At 41.0% G+C, this 21,067-nt stretch overlaps 5 protein-coding genes and 1 long non-coding RNA gene across 9 annotated transcripts in view; 5 read left to right on the top strand and 1 right to left on the bottom strand.

Annotated features, from left to right (window-relative positions):
* Positions 1–553, top strand: part of LOC147166218 (uncharacterized) — a 2,208-nt gene extending 1,655 nt beyond the window's left edge. Inside the window, exon 2 of the long non-coding RNA XR_015096486.1 lies at positions 172–553. This is a non-coding gene — a long non-coding RNA (uncharacterized LOC147166218). The remainder of the gene's footprint in view (positions 1–171) is intronic.
* The window catches only part of dhcr24 (24-dehydrocholesterol reductase), a 25,586-nt gene extending 5,971 nt beyond the window's left edge, over positions 1–19,615 (bottom strand). The window contains exons 1-8 of one of the 4 annotated variants that reach the window (XM_086089280.1): positions 19,411–19,615; positions 17,907–18,048; positions 16,686–17,112; positions 15,171–15,238; positions 14,943–15,064; positions 13,975–14,143; positions 5,247–5,370; positions 2,952–2,994 (exon numbers count right to left, since the gene is read on the bottom strand). Coding sequence is in view for 1 of the 4 variants with exons in the window: in XM_086089277.1 (XP_085945403.1) it covers positions 182–415 (234 nt within the window). In the remaining 3 variants the exon portion in view is untranslated. Of the gene's footprint in view, positions 1–181; positions 574–2,951; positions 2,995–5,246; positions 5,371–13,974; positions 14,144–14,942; positions 15,239–16,685; positions 17,113–17,906; positions 18,049–18,611; positions 19,219–19,410 lie in introns of those variants that run through there. The other 3 variants (XM_086089278.1, XM_086089279.1, XM_086089277.1) reach the window with 3 other exon arrangements.
* LOC147166217 (uncharacterized) lies at positions 1,512–4,199 on the top strand. Its single transcript, XM_086089283.1, has 2 exons — positions 1,512–2,076; positions 3,184–4,199. Exons 1-2 carry the CDS (start codon positions 1,760–1,762, stop codon positions 3,419–3,421), a joined length of 555 nt encoding a protein of 184 aa, XP_085945409.1. The 5' UTR covers positions 1,512–1,759; the 3' UTR covers positions 3,422–4,199.
* LOC147166216 (uncharacterized) lies at positions 6,046–11,405 on the top strand. The gene is made up of 2 exons (XM_086089287.1): positions 6,046–6,585; positions 9,242–11,405. The coding sequence occupies exons 1-2, from the start codon at positions 6,326–6,328 to the stop codon at positions 9,417–9,419; spliced, it is 438 nt and encodes a 145-aa protein (XP_085945413.1). The 5' UTR covers positions 6,046–6,325; the 3' UTR covers positions 9,420–11,405.
* Positions 12,011–12,806, top strand: bsnd (barttin CLCNK type accessory subunit beta). The gene is made up of 3 exons (XM_086089288.1): positions 12,011–12,187; positions 12,273–12,340; positions 12,494–12,806. The coding sequence occupies exons 1-3, from the start codon at positions 12,011–12,013 to the stop codon at positions 12,588–12,590; spliced, it is 342 nt and encodes a 113-aa protein (XP_085945414.1). The 3' UTR covers positions 12,591–12,806.
* Positions 12,826–21,067, top strand: pcsk9 (proprotein convertase subtilisin/kexin type 9). Its single transcript, XM_086089276.1, has 11 exons — positions 12,826–13,081; positions 13,985–14,176; positions 14,958–15,093; positions 15,177–15,298; positions 15,735–15,876; positions 16,632–16,819; positions 16,899–17,082; positions 17,364–17,540; positions 17,928–18,088; positions 19,404–19,536; positions 20,268–21,067. The coding sequence occupies exons 1-11, from the start codon at positions 12,929–12,931 to the stop codon at positions 20,399–20,401; spliced, it is 1,722 nt and encodes a 573-aa protein (XP_085945402.1). The 5' UTR covers positions 12,826–12,928; the 3' UTR covers positions 20,402–21,067.

Raw genomic sequence — 21,067 nt, 5'->3', positions numbered from 1 at the left:
TTTAATATATAAAATCTTTATTAAATGTTCTTTCTATTAAACAAGTCAGGGACATTAGGATTGAAAAGTTTTAAATATATAAATAATTCCCATGACATTTATGCACATGTTACTTGGGTTTACGAAGGGTCCTTGTACTAATTCTGTCCTCGTCTTCTGCGCATGCGCCAGGTTTGCTCACCTGTCGTTGGATATCACGCACGCGTTGTTCGTGCAATTTGGGCGCCGAGCACATCTTGAAGATGAGCCAGGCTCGCACATAGAAGTACACATCGAACACGACGGACAGAGGCAGCAGAAACAAGCACACGAACATCCACCGCTGGTGAACTAGCACGTAGTCGACACCTTTCACTTGAACCCACAGGAGGAGCAAAAGAAGCCCCAAAAAACCCAAGCAGAGAAGCGACTCCATCGTGTACGCTCGAGAGGACGTCGAGTCGTACTGTGAAACAGCAACTTGACACACAAAGTTTATCTTATCGCATGAAAGTTATCAGTTTCCACGGAGATTGGTTTGTTGTAGTGCCAAATAACAGTGCCTGTCACCCTACCCCAGTGATAGGTGAGTTATTCTAGCTGGACTCTTAGTCACGCCCACCAGAAGACACCCATTGGTGGATTCCGTTCTAGAGGTAGAACGAAGCGCAGACGCCACGCAGCGATTGGTCAAGCGCGCGAGAAAGGCAAATTGTGCTTAGCTGTCTCGCCGGGTTTGACCAATCGCAGCGCAAGAAGTCGGTCACACCATCCCACCCTCAAGGCTGTGTGCCCAAAGCATCCTTCTTGTGTTTCTTTTAAAAACGTTATTTGCGTACTGAACGCACATCTGAATTTTTTTTTTTTTTTTTAATCATTTATATAACAACTCTGCACTCTGTGTGAAGAATGTTTGGATACATGGACACTGCAACAGTGTTATTTATAGCATTATTAACAATCAATTTTATGAACATTAAAATATGTATAGCTAGTCTAGCCCTATCCAGAATTGATAGCTAGCTACCTTTTGTGACCACCTGAGAGTGTATGAGTTAAATTTTACACAATTCTTCAGTAAATATAAACTACTTTTAGTAGAGTCCAAGTGCTTTTCAAGTTAAAGCTGTCCTAAAATGTCCTTTGGGTTGGTTTTATTGAAAAAAAAAAAAAATACATACATAAATGTTAATGATTAATGATGGTTGCCTGTGATTAGAAATTGTGAATAAATCTGATTCACAACCTCACCACTTGCTTTTACAAACTTTGCGGAAACTCTGTATGTATTCTTTGTGGCCCGTCATCATGTTATTGGAATTGTTACACGAATCCTCTTATTTCTGTAATTGATGTCACACGTACAAACCCAGTTTCTATGTCATCAATTTTCTGGATACACACACACGCGCACGCACACTAAAGTGGTGCGCTTTAGACACATTAGACAGAGGAGGGTGGGGCGCCAGTAAAGATTTCTTAATGGGTTCTTCGGTCTTCTCGTCCATCTGCTGTGATGACAAACACACAGCGTGTCCACATCAGCCCTCTCTCCTTTCAATTCCTTCCTTTAACATAAAAAAAAGGTCACTTTGAGCACCTTTCCCAAAGCTGGAGTTTTTCTTCTTCCTCCACTTTCCACACATGGGGATGAAAAAGTGATTTTTTTCTGGATTTCTTGAAGGAATACGTGGATGTCTGATCACCTTCCGGGCGCATGGGGAGTTCCATCCCGTCCGCATTCGAGTGACACCATTCGTTCGGCCTCGCAGTCTGGAGGATGCCGTCCCTGCACCACGGAGCCATCTTCATCGGCGCCTTCCTCATCGTGACCGGCGGCTCCACCGCTTTCCTGGCCTCGTCGCAGAGCCGCCTGCAGCCCTTCTCCCTGTGCTGCGTGGTGCTGGGGGTGGTCATGCTCATCCTGGGGCTCTTCTGGGCCATGAACAGCAAGAGCGGCTCCAACTACAACCAGCAGGAGTTTGACCCCGACTGCCCTCACTATCCTTATAATGAGTACGCCGGCTACAGCAGCCATGCCCTCTTTGCGCACGATGGCAGTCGATTCCCGGAGTCCCAGTCGGTGTTTATGCCAGGGTAAGTTTAGAAAAGTATTTTCTTTCTTTTTTTTTTATACATTCCTTGCACTAAATAAATAAGGAAGTGGCTTTAGTCTCAGGTGCACATTTCAAATTCAAGGGTGGTTAAGATTAGGCCCGCATTCCATTCCAATAGTCAAACATGGCTGTGGTTGTGTGGGGCTGCTCCATTATTCCAGGACATGGATGACTTGCTGTGATTGATGGAGCCATGAAATCTGCTCTTTACCAGAACTTGGCCATCAGTTTCAGGAGTGAGCCAAAATATCCCCACAGATGTGAAAAATATATTGCTAGTTATATAAATTCACAATTTAAAAATGGCATTTCATGTTTACATGGGTTATCTGCATCTATTTGTTTGATGGTGGTAAAATATGGAGACAAAGCAAAAAAAAAAAAAAAAAAAGAATTTGAGATACTTTTTCAAAACTCAAACTTTGTTTTAATAGACCCAAATGTATAGGATCGTATGCTGAGAAACGTTTCTTGGGAGGAGCAACATGGCGGCATCGCGGCTTCAAAAGTCTTGGCCTATCGGCTATCCAGTGATATATTCTGATCAGTGGTTGTGCCGCAGATACATCTGTCTAACAAGTATGCCTAAGTGGCGGCCATGTTGGTAGGGGCAATGTTCCTATCACAGGTAATGGAAAGCATGGACGTTAGCTTAGCGTCTGCAGTTAGCTCAAGAGGGGCATGTCACAGCTACATATTCATATCTGTCTATGGATGTTGTATCCTCGGGTGCCAGTTGTGTACGAGTCTCAAACATGCTAGACTGTACTGATTTTGGTATACAGTTGCTTTTTGTCAAGCCCTTCTCTATGGCATTCAATCATAATGGAGGTGAAAAAAAAGAAGCGCACTAACCTCGAGGCTCTTGAAAATGACGAGCTGCACGCCCCTCGATCACCTGCAAGATAAGTTTGGATACACTTTAAAACTATTCAAATAGCTTCCAGCTTTGTAACAATAATTTTGTACTGAAAAAAAACAAAACCACACAAACACAAACACGCTGCGAACCCCGAACCTTAGAATGATGTGGCACATTTGCTTCCTCCTTAAGGGAGATAATTTGCTCTTTTTTTTCCCCGTACAGGACTCTACATTGCCAAAGACAAGGCACTCGCAGCGAGGACTTTGATTATCCCCCCATGGATCCCGGTGGCTTCAGCCCGCCGCCACATCCGCCCCCCTGGCTGGGACCACCACCTCCCTATGAGGTGGCCATCAAAACCACATGCAGCTCCACGCACCTGCGCCGGGCCTACTCCGACACGCACCTGGCCGCAGAGCCCTTATTCGGACGCTCCAGAGAGATTAGCTTTGAGGTTTAAAAGAGACATCCATACATTCATTTTCTGCTGCCTCTGTAGGGGGGACGTCACGGTTGAGATGGAGCCTTGCCCGGATGACTTTGGGTTGAGAGGCGGGGTTAGGGTCACCCTGGACTACTCATCAGTCAATCGCAGGGTGCATACAGACAAACAACCACTCGCTCACATTCGCACCTATGCACAATTCAAGAGTCTTCAAGTAACATAATACGCATGTTTTTGAAGACATACAGTGAATATAAAAAGTCTACACACCCCTGTTCATGTTCAAAGGCAAGATTATTGTGATATAGAAACAAGACCAAGATAAATCATTTAAAAAGTTTTTTTCAAGAGGGATAGTGAACATAAACAACTGAAACAATGTGGTTGCACAAGTGTGCACACCCTCATAACTGGGATGTGGCTTTGTTCAGAAAAGCAGTCATGTTCAAGCTCATGTTAAATGGGAGTCAGCACACACCTGCCACCATTTAAAGTGCCTCAGATTGACCCCAAATACATTTCGGATGCTTTAGTAGGTTTTTTTCTTTATAGCAGAAGCCTGACCTTTAACAAAGGTTCTCGTTGCACTTAAAGAAAAACAGCTCCTGTTTATGATGGTGCCGCCACCATGCAACACTGTTTGTATGGTGTTCTTTTGGTGATGGGCAGTGTTGTGCTTGCAACAAATTAAGACCAAAAAGTTCAACCTTGGTTTCATTTAGACCATAACAAAATCACTTTTATTGTATGTATCATTTGTAAATAATTAATGTCATGCGTTATGGTTTTAAACTGAAAGCTACACATACTATATTTTATTTTATTTATTTATTTAAATATATTTGAGGTATTAGTTTGTTATTCATATATTTGTATTTATTTATAAATGTGACACAATGTCAGACAATGTGGTTGACTTGGAATATAGATGATGCATTAAGTTTATCTGGAGATAAGTGTCCCTGCATATGCATGGTTTTAAGGGTTCATAATGCAAGACAACAGATGACAGACTCATGCAACAGATTTTCATTGTGCGCGAGTATGCGTGTGTGAATGTATTCTATCAACTGAATAAAATAGTGATTAAGGGCACGACTGTACTGTGCAGACTGTTGGTTGTCTTATTTTTGTTAGACTTGTAGTTAAAAAATACAATCCTATACTATTATTTTATTTCAAGGGGAAACAACAGTAAAGATATTAAATTGCTTTGTCAAGACGTTACGACTAGTTGCGCCATCTGCTGGTTACTGCTAAGTGGTGCAACTGAGGACACCATTTGCTTCAACAATTTTCCTTTTTAGCATATAAAAAGTATGTTTTTCTCTAATGTGTGAGTACAGTATTTTATTTTGTGTTGAATATTTTTTCCTAAAATAATTTTTTTTTTATTTTTCATAGATTTTTTACGTTTTTTTTTCTATTAATATATATTTTTTAGTTTAGAGTTTTCAGATTATTTGTAGCCTTTTCTCATAAAAATGTAAATAATTAGATTTTTACTTTATGATTTTTTTTTGTTGTAATATTTTCATAGTTTTTCTAATGTTTTTTTCTTTTATTTGTGTGGCTTTTCTTTTTTGCAATACGTTTGTATTTTTAGATATTGTTTTGTCAATTTTTTTGCATTATTTTACTTGAGCCACACCCTGAAGTATTTATTTGAGAGAATAGTAACCATTATCTTTTAGGCCACTACATTCCCAATGTGAAAATTTCCCACCTTCCATCTTTAGTACTGACCACATAACACAACCGTGTTGATATGAACATCGGATTAATGAAATTCCACATGCTGTGCTGTCATGTTTGTGCATAAGAGTGAAATATCACATACCACATCAGGAGAGAACATGGTGTCATACTGACAACTTGCAGGTTGACTTCAGCTATTTACTTTAAGGTGAGTTATGGGAAATATCATTCTGACAATCAGTCCAAACAAAGCCAGGATGAACTGCCTGTCGAAATAAAAGTGTATGAAGATAAAATTAGGCTTCAGTCTGTTAAATAGCACACTCAGTTGAGGTTTACTCTCCAACTAAACATAAAACTAAGAGTATTCCACTTTATATATTTAAAACAATCAGATTTTTGTTTAAATAAGTCCAGTAACTTAAAGCTAATGCTGGCACATAATGGCAACACATATCAAACCCTGCAAAACCTTTAGACATGCAATATAACTCAGTCATATATTCTTTATCATCTGCAATGAGCTGAAACATGTTTACTGCACAGATGCCAAAGTATGGTATGTCTGTCTTATATTGCCCCCAGATGGCCGAGACGGGAAGCAGCAAAATGGCCATTCAATTGATGTGACAAAAACTGTTTAACTCTTTTTATTCATGTGATAACTTTTTTTTTTTTTTAAATATAAAGTAGAGTGCTATTTTGGAACTTGAATTACAGAAGTGTATTTAAAAAAAAAGTTCAACATCTCGCTGCCTATAAAGTACGAATGTTACATTTTGACACAAGACAACCTCTAATAGTTGTTTTCATTGAAGTTGGAACTGGTTTCTGTCAGTCCAAAAGGTGCAGCAAACATGCAATGGTGACAATGTCCAGCCCACTCGGGTCTCGTCACAGAAAACCCCTCCTCGTGTTTAAAAAAAAAAACAAACCCAACACTTCCTCTCTGCTGCAGCCACAAAGCAGACGAGACGAGAGTTCCCCCGGCTACCGCGTCTCTCCTCCGCCGCCAACCCTCGACGCAAACCGGGTTATGTTCACTCCCCAGACGGCGCCGCGCGGGAGCTTCTCCCCCTGAGCAGGAGGAGGCGGAGGCGGAGGCGGAGGCGGCATGGGAGTGTTTTCACTTCGACGAGATGCTTGAAGAAGCGCACGCGCCTCCGCTGCAGACTGGCTGAGGACTCCCGGAGGAAGGCGAGGAGGAGCGCGACGGCGGCGATGCCGCTGCCTCAGGGCGCGCTGCTCCTCCTTGGCGTGCTGCTGATGGTGGCCGGCGGTTTGGTGGCCCTGTGCGCGCCCCTGCCCAGCTTTTCGGCGCCCGTCTTGGGGCTCTTCCTGGGCATGGGGGGCGTGGGCCTGCTGGTGAGCGGGCTGTGCATGGCCATGAAGAACCTGCAGGCGGCGGTACCGGGACATTTCCTGCTGCACCCACGCACGGGCACGCGCTTCAGCCCGCAACAGTCGCTGGCCATCCAAAGGTAGAAAGACGAGCTAACTATGACGTCATAACACGTACTTCCGGGTGGCAAAGGATAGCTTTTTCGTTGGGGGGCAGAACTGCCAAAAAGTATACTGAAAAGGAACGTCAAGTCAAAAGTTTTATTTACAATATGTTGTATGCGCCCCCCATTAGTCTTAACACAGAATTCTGATTAATATTAAGGTTTTAAGCAGCAAAATTCACCAGTTTTTACCCATATGAGGGGATGGCCATTTTTCAATTGTTTGTCATGTAAAATGAATTGTTTGTTCAATTGTCAGTTAACGACCACAGTTCAGCTGTTTTCTAGGTTTAGTCATGTGACATTCGCAAGCTGAGCCCCTGAGGTAATGTGATGTCATTTTCAGTCACCAACAAGTGGCAAGGCAAGGCAAAATGGCCGCCCGCTGGCATGGATAAAACAGGTGTTTTTTCTGCTGCTTTATTCATATTCCATAAACACAACATTAATCAGAATATGGTGTTAAGAATTGTGGAGTGCATAGAACATATTCATGTAAGAAACATTATGGATTTGACTTCCTCTTTAAGTTAAAGTAGATAACATTACGAATAATATAACTCAAAAGTAATACATTTTTCATAGAGGATAAAGAATATATGTCTGAGTATTGTTATATTATTTGTCTACATGTGTTACTCCACCATTTGTGTTCAAATAACTGTTGAATCCAAAATTGTGACTATCAATGCTAAAAGTTAGCATGTCAATTGTGTTTTGCCGTAAGATGTTAAAAACACAAAACAAACTTACTGAACATGGAATAAATTGTGCACAAAACACTTCACAAATGTCATGAAAAATAAATCCCTTACAATATACTGGGGCGTGCCAAGATACACCAATAGCTGCAGTGTTTTATTTACCATTTAAAGGGGAAATGAAGAGATTAAAAATAATAAATACTGTGATGTAAAATTACAGTAGCTATTAAACATTGATTAGAAATTCTGACTTTACAGTGATAATAATACTCATTGATTAAATTGACCTGGTGGTGTCCCTGTGTGCTGCAAAGACACTTTGACACTTTAGCATCAGTCATCTAATAATAACTTAAAGGGTGCACTACAGCACAAATACCTCTGACAAAGCTCCCGTAAGCAAACACTAAACAGAGCTCATCCATTATTTACCCTGTTTTCCTGTCGGGAGCTGAATTCTTGAGGAGATAAATAGGAGGCGTTTATTTCAGGTGAGGTGTCTAATAATACGGACATACAGTATTTTTGCATAGGACTGGAATTTTATTACATTTATTTGAGGAAAAAGTGTCTATTAGAGTGGATCCAGGCTATGGTTTGAGGAAATTAGGTGTCATGTAGGATCCAAACTCCTAAGGGGAAAATAGGAGCTGTTTATTTGAAATCAAGATTTTGAGTGGATGACGATGATTATTTGAGGTGGAATTAGAGAGGAATCTACTTTTTGAGGAAGTACAGCATTTCCATATAAGATTTTAATTATTGGGGGGGAAATAGGCATTTGACTACTTGACTTACTTTTTTTAACTGACAAACAATTGATGAGGCACAGTATCTAGTAGAGAAAAGGCTGATACCATTTGAGTTAATACAGTACAGCATTTTCTTGTAGGATGTGAGTTACGAGGGGAAAATATGTCTATTTGAGGTGAGGCATTTTTTAATTCTCAATGACAAAGAAGCAGGTGGTTAATTGAGGCACTGCAACAGCATCTACAGAGAGCAGATGTACTATTTGCTGTTGTATCGTGTTTTCTGATGGGATATGAATTCCTGAGGGGACGTGGGAAGCGTCTATTTGTGGCCTGGCATTTATTTCATTAAGCAGGCAACACTATTGGTGGATAATTGAGGCACATCTACTAAGCATAATGTACTATTTTGAGGCAGTATGGTATTTCCTAATAGGCTCTGATTTCCTGAGGGGAACTACAAGGTGCTTATTTCAGGTCAGGCATTTATTTTTTTAAATGGGTGATGCACCTGATGATTAATTGAGGCGTGGCCTCCATTACACCAGTGGCTACTACTGCACCTGAGGACATATTTAAGTATTATTTAGAGGTGAAACAATGACTCGATTAACCGACGTTCAATTATTCAAATAATTGTTAGTTGCAGCCCTAGTATTACTGTATTGATTTTATGTGCAAGTGTACTTGCATATGATAACTACTGTTGTAGTTATCACTATGCAGTATGTACTACAAGTTAGTGTGTAGTTTGTCACGTTGTAGTGTCGTGCTTCAGGGCTTTTTAGGAAGAAGGCGGTGAGAATAAGGCGCCGTTAGTTTTATGGCTTGATTATCGGCTGTCCTAACCCATAACGCTTGACACTCTCCATTGACGTGGTCTGTGCTCAAACACTTTAAACAAGATGTGCTCGGCCCTGTGTTCCATCTCACAGCAGTTTTACACAACGCACCAGTCGCACAACTAAAGCGGTTAAACATTCAGAGCAATTATTGGTTTAAGAATTTAAAATGGTTTAAAAAAGTTTTTTTATATCATTAGGTTTATGTCTTAAGCGAGGTGAGGTGTTTGTTTGTTCACAGTATTAGAGGTATGGTGTCCATTAGAGCACAAGTTTGAGGAACTGCGGTATTTTCTTGACAACACCACCTTCCTGTCATGTCTCCCTTTTTCAGGAGGTTGGACCGAATTCGTCGCGAGATGTCGACGGACTCCGTAGGCGGTGCTCCGGATCCCGAACCGGCCCTGGAGCCGGTCCTCCCGTCCACCCCGCCCCCCTGGACCATGGAACCTCCCCCGTCCTACGACACGGTGATGAAGATCCAAGAGCACGGCGGCAACGAGCAGCTCTAACGTCGCCCCCAGGGGATGCTTGGACTTTGATGCCTTGTGCATGTTGTGCATGTGGACCAAATGTTTGCTAACAAGCTGCTTCACTTTTCATTCGGGTGCCTTTAAGTGGGACCAAAGGACTTTCTTAAAGGGAAACCGTCAACTTGATTGGCTTGCTTGAATTGACGTGACCAACTACTGTGGCGACACAGCACTTCCTGTTTTAGCAAAGCATTCCCTGAGCACCAAGTGCCTTAATCAGGAGCCGCTTTTTACACAAAGAACCCGGCAAAGGTAGAGCATCAGTCATGAAAAAAAATCAAAAATTATTCACATTAGCCTTTCATGCAGGACCAGGCAAAAGTGGGATACGGCTACACTGAAATCATTAGATTACATTCTGAATGAGGGGAAAACGAAAATGTCTTTATTTGAGGTGAGGCATCTATTATTACAAAAGAGCTGTGTTTTTAAGATCTGAAGTTTTGAAGGGAACAACTGGTAGATTTTATTTGAGGTGAGGCTTTTATATAAACGATGCACCATCCCACAATCAGATTATTAGATGGTCTCAGTGCCCTGGAAAATAGGAGACTCTTATTTGAGATGAGGCATCTGTAAGATTGGAGACGAGTTTTAAAGAAGTACAGGTTTTTGTAAACACTCTGTAGTCCCGAGGGGGAAAATAGGAGCTGTTTATTTGAGGTAAAGCACTTAATTTTTCACGTTAAAAAAAATGCACCTGGTGATGAATTGAGGTATGGCGTCTATAAGACCAGGGACTACTATTTGAGGAAGCATAGCGTTTTCGTATGATATTTAAAGTAAAAAGGGGAAGATACAGTAGGAGGTGTAGGTGCTTGTTTGAGATAAGGCATCTATTTGAGTGGAGGCTACTTTTTGAGGACATATGGCATTTTCGTAAGATATCTGACTTCCTTTGGGGAAACTCGGATGTCATTTAGTTGAGGTGAGACATTTGTCCAAGTGAACAATACACCATCCCATATTATTTGTTGAATGGCGTTAGTTGAGGTGTTTATTAGAGCGGAGGCTACTATTTGAGGAAGTTTTATACTTTCATATTAGAGCTAACGTTCTTAGGGGAAAATAAGGGTGTGTTTTTTTTTATGTGGGGCGTCTATTTGAATGGATCCTCTTTTGAAAAAGTACAGGTGTGTTTTTGTTTTGTTTTTTAGGTGGGGCGTCTATTTGAGTGGATCCTCTTTTGAAAAAGTACAGTGTGGTGTATTTGTTTAAGACCTGAGGGTAAAATAGAGGATGTTGGCATTTATTTGAGGTGAGGCATCCAAAGCAAATTATCTTGATCATTTGAGGAAGTATAGCATTTTAATGTAAGATCTGAAGTCCTCAGGCAAATGATAGAGGTCTTCTAATGGAGGTGAGGCGAAGGTAAAGGCAGGCTATGACGAAGTATTGTATTATAGAGTAGGGTCCTAATTCCCTGAGGCAACACTTGAAGGCATTTAATTGAAGTGAGATTTTTCACGCAAATGACCCTCCATCCTGAAACCAGATCATTCATTGGCCTCCGCGCCGCTTAAACAGGAGGCGTTATTTGAGTCAGCATCCAATTCAGAATGCGCCGACACTGCTCACAGCAGGCATTTAAATTGTACCTGGGGAATGCTATGATTACCCGCCTAATGATTTTTTACTGCAAAGATGTCACCTTAAAATGTCCAATTAGATCGCTCGAATGTTATTCCCCATGCTACTGACAGCCACTAGGGGGCATCTTTGTATGGTAACTGCAAATGCTACGTTATGACGTGCAACCCAACCTTGCTTTTTGTCCCTCTAGGGCACAAAAATTGAGTCGTCCAATCATGTCATTTTCTATGCAACTGGCAACCACTAGGGGGCACCTTTGCATGGTGAGGGGGATTGCTTGATCGACTGTTATCAATTTCTTGTTGTCTTGGTTGTCAATGATCTCAATTGTGATGTAATTGTTTGCGTTCTATATAAAACCTTCACAAATTTTTGGATGCTCATGTTATTTATTGATGGAGTTATTTCACATTGTTGGTATTAATTAAAGAGGACATCACAGTGGCCTCACAGTCCAAATGTCCAGGGTTCGAATCTTGTCTCTCACTTTTCTCCGACTTCCATAAACATTTTGGGCTTATTTGAAGATGGGCAACTGGCAGGACAACACTTGGAGTGGCCGTTGACTTTTCTTTCTTAAAACGTTTTACCGTAGCAGTTTTAAGTTGTATGAACTATCTGTCAACTAGATAGTAGTCATTGATTAAGAGCACCTGTAATCTCAAGACTCTAGTTCTCCACCAGAGGAGGAGAGTGCACTTGGTAAGAAGCCAGGCCCCCCCCCCCCTCCCAAAAAAGGTTTCTTTCAGGTAAAATAGGAAGTATATGCAAAAAAACAAAAAGTCAAAAAAATAATAATAATTGTAAAATCCCAAACTATTCTAACCCTGGGACCAAGGTGACCTATCACAACCTAACCCTCCAGGCCTTGCTTGCCTTTGGGCTTTAATAGGCAGCAGAGTGGAACCTTAACCGCCACCCTCCTCCTCCTCCTCACACACACACCCATCACCTTGAAGTTTGAGTGTGCCGTGGCCATGGTGGAGGGGAAGCCGTACCGCTACGGACTGATCGTTGCTGGCTGGTGCGTGGTGACCATGGGCCTGTTCATCATGACCAGGGAGAGGCCCCATGTCTACGCCACTATGTGTGCCCTGGGTGGAGCCATGGTTTTGATTGGGACAGTGTGGAGCATGTGCCAATGTTACCCTAAGGTTGGTTTCATAGCATTTATAAGTGTGTTATTGGTGACAGTGATGTTTGTGTGTGTGTGTGTGTGTGTCTGTATATGTGTGTTAGGTTATTCTAGCTCCCGGTATATGGGATAAGAACCTGCAGGAAGTAACACCCAGGAAGCAATATGAGAGGTACATAGACATACATGACCTGTTTTGACAGCATTTTACCTAGAAATAAATAACAATGTAATTATTATTTTTAGTACAGTAATCTGTTATACAAATTTTTGTTGCTATGCTTTTATTATAATATTGTTGTGGCACTTTTTATTTTGATGGAAGGCACGCAGAGGCACACACTTCCTGCGCCACACCCCTGAAGAGGCACAACAGCTGCCCAACGATGCATCTGCTCGAACGTCATTGGCAGCCTGTCTAGATAGATCCACCAAAACTGACCATTATCGTCTTTTTTGTCATTTGATGATGGCCAAAGAAAAATGCATTAAATACATGTATCTACTTTTTTGTCATCCAAATGTATTCCATTGCTCTTATTTCAGCTCCCATTCTGCTCAAAACCACCAGGGGGTGTAGTTGTACCTTCTTTATCTAGTTGTGTGACGTCACCGTACCTGCCACCAATTATAGCAATCATCGGGGACTTTTTTTTTTTGGTGGTGGGGGCATATGCAAACTGACACACGTCGATTGGAGTCTTTTGCATCTTCTCTGTACTAGCATCTTGTTAAACACAAGATTGCAGTAGATTAGAGCATGATAATGTCAGCCACGGTTGGCTGCCTCGTTTTGTGTGCGTGTTGGGGGTTGAGCGCGTGCGGCCAGACTCCCGAAGTATCAGAACCAGTGATCCGGATAACGAATTGGACCGGAACTGAACCCAATGCAGAGTTTCTACAATGCATCAAGGTAAGGCGCACATGCATCCGATTCATTTGCGTACAAGATTCACCTTTAATATGTTGTTCAACTTCAAATAAGTTTAAGTATGGGTTTATTACCAATATTGGATTTGTAAGTGTTGTTTTCCATATTTTTGTTTTATAGCAATCTTTCATGCACTTTTTATTAGTAACGACTCATCATTAGGATAACTGTATTTTTTAGATTTTAGTTTTGTTTTAAATGTTAATTGTTTTAATGTCTTAAATGTTAATTGTTATTTCTGTATGTTCGCAGTATTTTTTAACATATAGTAATAATTTCTTGACTTTTTTTTTGTTGTTGTACATTTTTCCACTTCTTCAATTACTTTTTATAATTTGATTTTAGTGTTATGATTTTTATCATTAGTGTCCTACAATTTATTAAAATTGTTCACCTAATTATTGATTTAGTAATATATTTTAAAAAATTAATCAATTGTGTATTTTTCATGTTGCTGTCATTATTATTATTATTATTATTTAAAATAATGTAAGTTATTACCATTCATCAATGATAACAAATGTTCTACAGTTTATTCAGTTTTTGGGGTAAAAATTTTAACCAGGTGTTTATTTTAAGGTGTAGAGTACTTGAGGAGTCTGCCGACACCAGACACCGATTAAAAAAAAGTCTGACATTGAGTAAGTCCTCCTCGGCAGTAGTTAGTTGGCGCTATGCTGCGGCAGTTGGAGACATTGTCGAAACAGAGTAAATACTTGTACTGGTGTCTGAAAAAAAAGTGGTATCGAACATCCTAATTATAATTATTATTAATAGTAGTAATAGTATAGTGTTTACAATGATTATAATACTACTTGTAATGCTCATGCGTGTTTTTGTGCTACATTAAAAGCAATAGTCTTTTGACTTTTTACCTCCTCCAAGGCGGCGTGGCGCGTGCCGGGTCGTTACATGGTTATGCTGCACGGTGAGGGCGATGTGCACATGAGCATCAGGAGGCTGAGGATCACCGCGGGCAGGTTGGGCCACCAAGTGGAGGTCCTACGCACCTTCTTCTTCTTCCCGGGGGCCCTGCGAGGCTTCCTGGTCAAGATGAGCAGTGACGTCATTCAAGTGGTAACATTTTTATTTGGGACAGCGCTTCGAGTCATGCAGACTTTTTTTCTATTTATACGCAAACAATTGGAATTTTGGTCACTAGCGCTGGGCTGACTTCATGTCAAGTCCTCACTTGCTGTGTGTTGCATAGCAAATACATCCCTTTTCCCCATAGGACTTCTCATCTATTTGACAATTTGACAATGACAGGAACTGCACGCAGACTGCAGTGTTGGGAAAAAAAGATGGACTTTAAAGAAAAAAGTGGATACAAATGTTAAAATTGTGATATTTTGTTAAAATGAAGCTTCTTATGGATCTCAAACATTTAGGTTACTCAGTTGGCATATTAAAAAAATATTTGTTTGTTAAAAAGTACCCCTGACACAAGTTCAAGTTCAACCAATGCAATTTGGTGGACATGACAGGATGCACAAAAATGTCTCAAGAACCCATGACCAAAATAGAACAAACAGTCAGCCATTTTGGGCAAATTCCAGTGCTCGAAAGAAAAAATGAAAAGGTTAGATTGTGACAAATTTCAGGGCTTGAAAGTAAGAAAAAAAAAAACATCCCTCGACAGCAGTTTTATGCGATCAACGCGAATTTTGGTGGACACGTCGATCACAAGTTCAACAAAATGCACCAAAAAAGTCTCAGGGACTTATACCCGAAATCACACAGGAAGTTGTCTAATTAGATTTGAAGCAGACATTTTGGGCAAATTCATACTCGCGACATGTGATTGGTTTGTTCTGGCGAAAAATGTATCTACTGTACATACTTTTTGCGTGTTCAGGCACTGACGCTCCCTCATGTCCAATACGTGGAGGAGGACTCCTTCATCTTCGCTCAGAGCGCCCCCTGGAATCTCCGCAAGTTACTACAGCCTCACCCTGGCAGGACCTGGGAAAACACAACATACACTCCACCCAGTATGTTATGCCTTTTGACACACACATATGTGAACACACACACCACACATCAACATCGTCATTGAAGAGCCTTGTACTTGCAGATGATGGCAGCATGGCGGAGGTCTATCTGATGGACGGCAGTGTTCGGGAATCTCACAGAGAGCTGAAAGGACGAATTGTTGCTACAAATTTCAATGACATCCCAGAGGAAGATGGAGTCAAAGTACAATACATACAAACACACAAAATTAATTTTCTGGGTCATATGCCACTTGTTGCTAGGCAGAACACTAACTACCCCATAAACCAAGGGTGGAAAAAATGTCAGCTACGCCCACTTAACGGAACAAAAAGTTAGACAAACATTTATTCATTTCTTTCTGCTCTGTATAAATAAAAAATACAGACAGAAGATGAAAACCGTTGAAGCACTGCCTACCCTAGCCGAGCCACCACCTAATATTGTATATTAGCAGAAAATAAAATGCATGATCATAGATGGCCAATTTTGTAAAGTTGACAATGTACAAAACATTTAATTTTCCTTACATTTCTGATTTAAAAAAAATCTAAACATTTGTAACTACATCTCTCTGTATATCTCCAATTTTTCTGAATCTAATACACAACAAAAACTGTTTTTGTTTGCCTTTCTCCAGGCTAGTCGATGTAACAGTCACGGCACACACGTAGCAAGCGTGGTGAGCGGGGCCGACTCGGGAGCGGCCCGAGGTGCGGGCGTCCACTTGGTGCGGGTGCTCAACTGTCATGGAAAGGGGTCCGTATCAGGGGCTTTGGCAGGTGAGGCTCCTTTGAAATAAATGTTGCAGTTTTTTTCCTCTGTACTTGTATATAATACATGTATTATTATAATAATATTATATATTATACATATATATAATATATGTATTGTCTGAGTAAATAATATGAATGAATAAAGATTTAAAACATACCATTAAAGGGTAAATGCTTTTAGAGGGGAAGTCGACACCCCCCCCCCCAAATAAAACCCCCAACAATTCTTGACAATAATTTGTTCTATGCAGCCCCACTAGTCTAAATATTAAATATGGTATTCTGGTTAATATTGCATTAGTGGAATATGAGTTAAGCAGTAAAATCCAGCAGTTTTCCTCAATATCATAAGGCGGCCATTTTGCCACTTGCTATCGAGTTAAAATGACATCACAGTTGCTCAGGTAACAACCAATCACAGTTCAGCTTCAGAAAACAGGTGAGCTGTGATTGGTCGTTGCCTGAGCAACTGTGATGTCATCTTCAGTCGACAGCAAGTGGCAAAATGGCCGCCCCCGAGATAAAAACGGCTGGATTTTGCCACATAACTCATATTAAACAAATGTAATATTATGTCATGTTTAGACTAATGAGGTCACATTAACATATTATTGTCAAGAATCTTTCAGGGTGACTTCCCCTTTAAATCCATGGGTTTTCAATCTATTTTATACTTTTTTGCAAAAGATTGCATATTTTCATGGGAAATTAAGAGTAGATGGATGGAGGGTGCCTCTTCTTTAATTTGCATTTGTTGTAAGGCTTGGAGTACATTCGGGCCACTTCACACGGACTTCCAGTCATCGTGTTGCTACCTTTTGTCGGCGCCTTCAGCCGCACGTTGAACTCGGCCAGTCGGGAGTTGGTGGCGAACGGCGCCGTGGTTGTAGCCGCGGCCGGGAACTACCGAGACGATGCCTGCCTCTACTCGCCGGCATCTGAACCTGAGGTGACGCCATGTGGGGACACAGTGGAGGGCCCAAAGGGGGCTGGGGGTGATTTTGTCGTGTCATCGCCTCTGCGCACAGGTGATCACCGTGGGGGCCATTGACGTTTGGAAACGGCTAGTGGCGCAAGGCTTGGGCGGCACCAACTTCGGGCCGTGCGTGGACTTGTTTGCGCCTGGTGATGACATCATCGGTGCAAGCAGTGAATGTGACACTTGTTTTACAGCCCGGAGTGGAACCTCACAGGCGGCGGCGCACGTGGCAGGTTTGTGATGTTGTAAGTCCTTCTCCAGTCCTGTAGGGGGCAGTAATAAGCAGTTTCAGCTAACCAACACTGGTGGGTCAGAGTCACTACTTGATTATCCACTAATACATTCACTAACTAAAATGATAGCTATCAATCAAGTAAAGAACAAATCAATTTGTTGGCTAACAATCTAGCTAACTATGAAATTAAATTACCTCTCTAACTAGCTAACCAAGTAAACAAAACAAATATCAAATCATAAATTAACATTTCATTGTGTCTTTTTAAATTACTATTAGGCATCGCGGCCGTGATCCTGTCATCCAATCAAAAAGCGTCACCACTGCAGGTTCTTCATATGTTGCTACGCTACTCCATTGGCGGTGCAGTGGACCTCCACGCGCTTTTGGAAACATATCGCCTCACCACCCCTAACATGGTGGCTGCCATGTCGCCTCTTGTCAACAACACGACAAGTAACCAAGATGTTAATCACTACTTTGGTAGACACACTACTCACAAAAAGTTAGGTCGATTAGGCTTTTGAGTGAATTTTTTTTAAGATTCTGGGATTTTTAGGTTCTCTTATCTTTTGAATGCTTATGTGTATTTGTTCAATGTTTTATTACTTTTACTAAAAGAGCTAGCTGAAAGGCACAATTTGACTAAGTAACCAAGCAACCATCGAAGGTTGCAGTGAATTTTAGGTTCATTCTGCAATTTTACCCAAAAGTCCAACACTGTATCCCTAACTTTTTGGGAGAAGTGCATAAATTTGAAATTTACATTTTGTTTGGTGGTGTGTTTTGAAATATCTAAGTTAGGTTTCCGACATAACTCACCTACGTTGGGGGGTAAACTAGGTGGGGTGCTTCTGTGTCGCTCGGTGTGGTCAGAGAGGCCCGGACCCTCCGGTAAAGACCAGACCGTCACCAAAACCATCAGTCGCTGCCGTACGGGGGAGCTGATGATGGGCTGCAGCAGCTACCATCCACACGGAAGCAGACCGGGACAAATCATTCATGTAGGCTATGGATGTTTTGCATTGAGAAACTTTTTTTTGTGTGTGGATCATATAGGAAATCATGAAATTAATCTTTTACTGTCGGTCGCCTTGTTAGCAATGCATTAACTTTTTAGCCCATTTTTGGGGGGTGCTTTACCTAAATTGAATCCCAGCACTCCTAAAATTTAAGAGATGTACCGTAGTTATTATGTTAAATAAGCTAGAGACGTGTGTTTTTTTTAACATAAGAGTTAATAAAATTAGAGCAACTGCAAGCCAAGGTTCTACTCCAAGCTAACTGATTGGATACCCATGACTAAAAAGTGTTATGCTTCCCCTTTCATAAATGTGGGAATGAAATTGCTTAAAAATTTACAAAATGGTTAAATTTATCTTGCCTGGTTGGCAGCTCAGCACCCCTAAACCTTCCACTCTAGAATAGCCCCTGGACAAAACAACTAGAAAACATTGTGATATGACAAATTATGGCTCAGTTTACTGACCAAACCTAGAAAACAGGTAAGCCATGATTGGTCATTACCTACTTCTTCAGCTCGGTGATGTCATCTTCAGTTGACAGCAAGTGGAAAATGTAGTTTTTAAATATATAAATTGTACAAGAAAAATAATGAAGTTATCAAATTCATTCTGGACAAAATATTAACTCTTTACTGCTGAAAATGGCTCAATGAGTCAAGTATCCCTTTAAATTGTCTGCTGAGATAATGCAAGCTTGATAATTAGCTTAAAAACAAAACAAAAAAACATTTATACTAAAATATAACCACTTTACTACCTAGCTGACAAAGTCTCTACCAGTAAAACAAAACAAAACAAAAAGAGTTCAAAACATTGTGTAAATTCAATTCGTTGCATAGTCGTGCTGCCTAGCTAAAGCTCGTTAACAAAAATTTAAGCTAGCAGCTAGGCGGCTAACGAGCTGCTAATACTGCATTACTGTAAATAGCTAGTTAGCTAGCTAATTGACTAACTAGCTCACGAACAACTAACAAGCCAACTAACATAGTCCAATAATAGAAAAAAGAAAGAAAATATTTTTTTTAAAGAAAAGAAAAAAATGCCGTTAAAACCCGTTGATCCTTTGGAGTATTTTTGACAAAAGCATACCACAGAAAACAGTTTTAAATTGAGAGAGAGAGAGAGAGAGAGAGAGAGAGAGAGAGAGAGAGAGAGAGAGAGAGAGAGAGAGAGAGAGAGAGAGAGAGAGAGAGAGAGAGAGAGAGAGAGAGAGAGAGAGAGAGAGAGAGAGAGAGAGAGAGAGAGAGAGAGAGAGAGAGAGAGAGAAAAAAAAGCACAATGATGTCTCCTAAAGGTCCAACCTGCCGACGTGATGGAATGCATGGCCGGTGGGGGCTTCCATGCAGTGGCCCGCTGCTGCGTGTCGAACAGTCCGCAGTCCGGTAGACAAGTGGACAGTCATGATGGCCCGCAACATCAGCTATCAGGTACATACGATACGCGTACATGCATGTGTTAGAACCCCCAAATCCAACCTGTCCTTAAAGCTTTTAAAATGAGGGAGACAGTCGGCTAAGAGTGAGCGTGTTTAGAGCAGTGGTGTCCAAACTATGGCCCGGGGGCCATTTGTGGCCCACCACCACACATTTGTCAGTGGCCATGATTGTGACACGGCCTGCAAGGCTATAAAAAAAAAAAGTTCTACTACAAACACAATTAACGCAACACACAATCAACACAATTTATCTTCAAAATTTTGTGGTGAATAAAGCTCATTCAACTTTAGAAGTAAAAAATAGTTTCTTCCATATTATGCTTCGTCCGATTTGGTCCCATTTATGAGCATGTCACATAATGAATCCTCAAGTGACAGTTTAAAAAATGGTCATCTTACAACAGTTTACACTCTTTTTGGTTTTTGAATGTGGAGATGAGATTCAGCTGCTCTAAAGTTTGTATACCCCTGGTCTAGACCCTGTTGTGCCATGCTGGTTAGTGACCAGCCCAGGGTGTATCCCACTTCCTCGCCCAAATTAGTTATTTCAGAGATGTGTATCAAACTGGTAGCTCTTTACATTAATCAGTAGTAGCTCTCAGTCGGTGATCCCTGCTCTATAAGTATACATACACTAATACGTGTGATGATAATTGTGTATTGTTTTCCTTAGAAAATGGATGAAAGCATGGACATTAAAATGGCGTCTGCTCCCGCTTCTAGGCTCTGAGTGCAGGGTGTCAGAACCGCGGCTTCACACTTCCTGCCCTCTGGGCTGGACCCGGACCGAGTGGAGGCCGGTTGCCAAGGGCGACGGGGAGGGTGTCATCGTCTGCTGTCGCCGCAAAAGAGTGTAAACTTGTGTACCTAATGATGTGGCCAATCATCAGCAGGCGGCATGAAATCAAATCGAGCAATCAAATGGAAAGCTTGATGAGGCCTGGAGGAGTCGGCACATAATCAACTTGATTGGAGTCGGCGGCACATAATCAACTTGATTGGAGTCAGCGGCACATAATCAACTTGATTGGAGTCGGCCTGATTAACATTGAAGACTGCATGTGGCTTTTTGGCACTGAACAAGTTCATGGAGGTAATTCTGTTATTCAGGTCAACTTGATTATTTGATTAATTATTGGAATGATTTAATTATTTTTTATTACACATCCATTGCCGTGTTTTATTATAAATTATATTACTGACTAGTAGTCAGTAATATAATAGTCACTAGTCAGTGACTACTGCATATTTCTCTAAATAAAAAAAGTCATGCTTTTTTTTTTTCTTCTTTTATGATCATGTAAAAAAAAAGAAAGAAAAGAAGACAATAATACTATTAGGCTGACATATGAGGAACATAGTTACATTCTATGGGACAACATATTAGGAACACACTTTTGGTAATCAAGGTGTCGCACAAAAACTGCAATTAAAAAACAAGAGTTTACAAAGAACTTGTGCATTCCAGTTTATTTTATATCAAATCTCCCCCCCTCGTAATCAAACTCTGTCGTACAAATTAA

Source organism: Leptonotus elevatus, chromosome 11 (genome assembly GCF_054856555.1).
Source record: "Leptonotus elevatus isolate MCC_2025b chromosome 11, RoL_Lele_1.0, whole genome shotgun sequence".
Lineage (NCBI taxonomy): Eukaryota > Metazoa > Chordata > Actinopteri > Syngnathiformes > Syngnathidae > Leptonotus > Leptonotus elevatus.
Note: the sequence above shows the minus strand (reverse complement) of the source record. Positions and strands in the feature narration are given on the sequence as shown.